This window comes from Atta cephalotes, assembly GCF_000143395.1.
Source record: "Atta cephalotes unplaced genomic scaffold scaffold00003, whole genome shotgun sequence".
NCBI lineage: Eukaryota > Metazoa > Arthropoda > Insecta > Hymenoptera > Formicidae > Atta > Atta cephalotes.
Genome location: NW_012130067.1, coordinates 8,088,364 through 8,093,362, shown reverse-complemented (window position 1 = coordinate 8,093,362; position 4,999 = coordinate 8,088,364). Strand labels below are relative to the sequence as shown.

General features: G+C 33.8%; 1 protein-coding gene across 1 annotated transcript in view; it reads left to right on the top strand.

Moving 5' to 3' along the window:
* The first annotated feature begins 273 nt into the window (after nt 1-273).
* Nucleotides 274-4,999, top strand: part of LOC105625625 (coronin-2B-like) — a 20,543-nt gene continuing 15,817 nt past the window's right edge. Inside the window, exon 1 of the mRNA XM_012206948.1 lies at nt 274-426. Coding sequence (XP_012062338.1) covers nt 274-426 — 153 coding nt within the window. The remainder of the gene's footprint in view (nt 427-4,999) is intronic.

Genomic DNA, 4,999 nt, shown 5'->3' with positions numbered 1-4,999 from the left:
CGATGCGTAAAGGTATGCGTACACGTGTCTGATTTGCCGTAAGCATATTTAATAAGCGGCAAACGCGTTGCGCGTGCAGAAAAGGGAGGCGTATGTGTGCGTCATATCGTCGTATGTGTCGTATGTGAGCGGGAAAGAAGCGACGCCGCGGAGCGACGCCGCGGCCGGCACGGCTCGCTGGCGATGGATCACTCTTAGTCACTTTTTTAACTTTTGTTCCGATAACGCGATAGAACCTCGAGGATATATTCCCTTGCCAAATTGGGACAATTTATGGGACACAACGTCACCAGCTGGGAGATGATACGCACGCGGGAGGAAAAGTCGAATTTCGACATTTTCGACGGTACGGACAGCACCGAGGTTCAGCATACGATTATGAACAACATGGTAGACGCCAGGGCCTGTTACAAGCCTATCGGTAAAGTGAGTGTCGAGTTTAAATCTTTAAACACGAATTGCACTTAAAACGAGACAACTTTGATCAAATCCTGGTTAATCACTGCATTGTACAGTGCAGTGAAATCGTTTTCTTACACCGCTAAATCATTTTCTTACTTGCGCACACAACTCATCGTTTTACTCTCATCTTTTTCTCTATGTGTCAAACAAATAATTAACATTAATTCTATCCTAATAATTTATATTAATAAAATATATATTAATAAAATTACTTGGATAGATAACTGTTAATGTTATTGTTTGCAGTAACCCTATAACTCTTAGCTGGTGATGACCCTTAGCTGAATCATTTAAAATTGGATGGATATTTATTAGTTTTCAAAGATTATTTGTATATATCTCCTTTACATTATTATGAGAGTAATAAAAAAATCAAACTCGAAAATTGCTACTTTTTTTATTTATAATATTTATACACAGATCTACTTTTTCATTATCTAAGAGTGAATTCAATCATTTGCGTTATAGATTAATTATAGATAATTATAGATACTCTAAAAAGATATATACTCTATATAAAATATTTGAATGGTATAATAAATTGGGTGTCCTCAAAGAGGAGTCATAGGCCAGTATTCATAGTCGAATCTTATAGTCTTAAGATGGTCTTGAAGTAAAAATCGATGAATACCTGCCATAGACTTTAAGGATATATAGAAAGGTATATAGAACAATAAAAAATAAGTCGAAAAGTTCTAATAAATATAAGTGTGAAAACAAATGATTGCCAAGATATCTTTTTGTTTAAACGATAAAATATCGGAATGAGATATAAACAAATATGATTTCGATCAAATCTGTCTGACAAATTTACTATTTGGATGAGGCGCAACCTCACAACATTAAGTTGCTCCTCAAAAATTTATTCAGAAATCCATCTGAAATTTGTAAACAAATTCGTTTTTCTTGTTCTATATACCCTTAAAGTCTATGACTCCTTTTTTAAATATCTTGTATGGGGTTGTCCGGAAAGTTCGTGCCGATTAAAATTTAAATTTTAATATACATTTATTAAATTAAAATTTTCTGCGTTTCAATTTTCCTTCAACATCGGCACGAACTTTCCGGACAATCCAATATAATCAACTTTGACAATGCAGTAACAGATGTATATTCTGTTAAATAATGTGATAGCACTACACATTATTATGTACTTTATTATTTAAAATATTAGGTATGTTTTTTTTTTTATAGCTAAACTAATTCATACTTTTTGTACATCAAGTAAAATAGATATATGTTTGAAATTTGTCAAAAACGAGAAGAAAAGTTCTAGTGCAGTCTACACAGCAAAATAAAAAATATTTAACTTTTATGTACTTATAGCAGTTTTCATCACTTTTTTATGTAAATATATATATATATGTATATATCGATCTAGTGTAACGCATAGCAATTGAATTTGTTGTAATAGTATATATAGGGTGTTTCGTAAGTTGTTGTCAATCGCTTTTATATATGTAGATAGAGCAGATTAAACTGAATCGAAAAATCTACCATTTTGCAATTTTTGCAATGATTAACGAGATATTAATTACTAAAGATTGCTGAATATTGATTTTCAATTTTTTACTCAAATACAACTTTACAAAAAAAATAGCGAGAGATAAAAATTATTTATTTTCTTTCCGAGAAAATTATTTTTTTTCCGAGAATTTTTTCAAAATTTTTTAATACCATATATTTTCGTATTGGTAAAAATAGAAAATGCAGTACTAAAAAGTTAATAAAACATTCTGAAAAAATTCGTAGAGTTCTATGAGTTTTTTTTTTTCTGAAGAAAATAAATGATTTTTGTCTATTGCAGTTTTTTTTGTAAAGTTAATAGATTTGAATAAAAAATTATTCAAGCCAAATATTCAGTAATTTTTAATAATTAATATCTTGACTAATATCTTAACTATTGTGAAAATTGCAAAATGGTAGAGGATTTTTCGACTGAATTTAGTCCTCTATATCTACACAAAAGCGATTAGCAAAAATTTACGGGACAGCCTGTATATTCAAAAGTGGTCCTATAATTCTCCAAAGGTTAGGTTCTGCTAATCCTGTTCTGAGAATTATATCCATTTCTATCAATATAGAGTAAGTTTAATTTCGATTCAACACTTTTTATTTTTTTTTCTAGTTTTATAACAATTAGAAAAAAATCAAGATTAAAGTTAATCCATGTTGGACATTTTCAGTATTGCATATATTGATAAATTAATCAGGATTTGGTTGAAGTAGTCCATCAAGTATTTACAGGAAGGTATTTGTATGGAAAATTTTTTGCATGCAGCTCTCTGTAATTTGCATAAATTTCGTATGGCTATCATGACATTCATGTATTAAATGAAGGAATGATTTTGAATCGATTCGGCGATAGATTTATAGCGTCAACGAATCATTGTCTTAAGCATTAATCTATTTCGTAGGGTTGTTGTTATAATTTGTCGCGTGTGCGTATGTGATATACAGTTGGTTTTCTTCCGGCCTCTTCCATTTTTTTTATTTTACGTTTACTATATGACAAACATACATAAAAATGTATATCAGAACGATGGATATATGGTTCAGGTTTGTAATATTTACACTATGATTTATTTAGCGAAATGTTTTTCACTGAAAAACTATGCATTTTTTACCTAAACCGAGCTATTATTTAAATAAATCCTAAATTATCCCAAAGAATACAGGATATACAGGATGTCCTGTGCTAAAATTAATTCGCTATTATTCTATAATGTATATCGGGAAAATTAAAAAATTTCGTGCGATTAACAGAAGATATCTGGTAGTTTTATTCGAGTATATTCTGTATATTCTGTGCAATAGAAAATTTTATCTAACTTGACAATTTTATCTAACTTTACAAAAAAAATGGCGAAAATTAGTTTAATGATTTTTCGTGTTAGAAAAAAGATAATAGAACCAATTTTTATACCTAAGTCATGGAAGAAGAATTGAGAGAGTTTAGTTTCAGCAACTTTCCATCCAGGGGCTGCTTGGCTAACAAATTCAATAAACCCTCGATCATCATTCAAGAAATAATCATATTTCTCTTCTCATCATGTTTCTCTTCTATGTATTCTTCGTGAATCATCGATGTGTAGTGGCAGAAATGAAATAGAAAGCGGAAACTTGAGTCCACTTGTAATTTGTGTTGCTGAATGGCATTCGCAAAAGTATCAAACTCTCAATATTTGTATTTCATTGTTATTGATACTAGCCCGAATAACGTTGCTATTGTCGCATTAAAGGTGCGCGAGATAGTGTCACTGCATGACACTGCAACAAACAAGGCATCAGATTCTGCGAGCACTAAGCACTACCAGCACTAGATAGTCACTCGCCTTTGTCAGTAGAAGCGGAACGGTCGGCGTGGCTAAACACATTCGCGCTCGATAGCGCTCGGCTCTCGCACGATAGCTCTTGTTCTATAGTTGTTCTTTTCTGTGCGACGAGCGCGTCAATCGGTCGATCTCGTAATCGCTCCGAGTATCACGAGGAAGGTGAAGAAACGCAAACTGCTCGCATGGCGCATCCGGGTGTACGTATCGCAATTTAAACATTAGAGCAATCTTACGTCTGGTCAAAGGAGGCACAATTGCCTCTAGACTGTATCTGGACTATCACGTACCTGTACGTAACTTCTGATTTTTCTTGACCTCTTTGAGATTTCATACGTAATACTACCTACACCCTCGGTCGTGAAGGTGAATCAAATCAAAAGAAAAGGCAATTTCCGGCAGCCGAATAGAGATTCCGTGCTCGAGGATATGCTAATAGAAAAAACTGGCGATTAGAGGGTTTTCGTTTTTGCGAAAAGAGACAAAAACGTTTCACTACGTTTTAACTCCAAGTTGTATGATACAGTCCACATGGCCTAGATTATATAGATATAGCATGCGTGATACCATCAAAGAAACTATCTCACGTATGCCTGCCGAAATGTGTGGCACCGCCAAAATAAGTTATCCAATCTTGTACGAGCAATAATTGGAAAATTTAACGACTTAACATTTGGAGCAGTTGATGTTTGGGCGAACGGCCTTCAAGACTTTTTCCGCATTGAACCGCGTTCTCTTCGATGGAAAATATTATCTATAGTCATTCAAAATTGGAGGGAAAGTGATTGTTACACTCAGAAAAGAGAGAAGATCTCGTTAGCAGGATCATCATTGCCTCGGTAACAACGCGATCATTGTGATAACTCGGCCCGAGTCTGTAACGTCTAATTACGCGAATTAATTCAATCCTCATCACATTCCCTCCCTTAGCCCAAGTTTATTAGATACTTTAGTTCCATCGAAATTGTGACCGCGCTTTAACGCGCCGCGCAAGCTTATTCTCTATAATTTTATGAGTTGTTTGTTAATTAGACACCTGTCTCATTTTCCTTTGTTTCTTCTAGTAAGCGCGGCGTGAGAGAACGACTCGTATAGTTGATTACAATATTATCCACATCAGTGACTCTTTTTCTCTCTTGTTTTTCTCCCTCACTTTCTCTTTCTCTTCCCCCCCCCCCCGCTCTCTCTCTCTCTCTCTCTCTCTC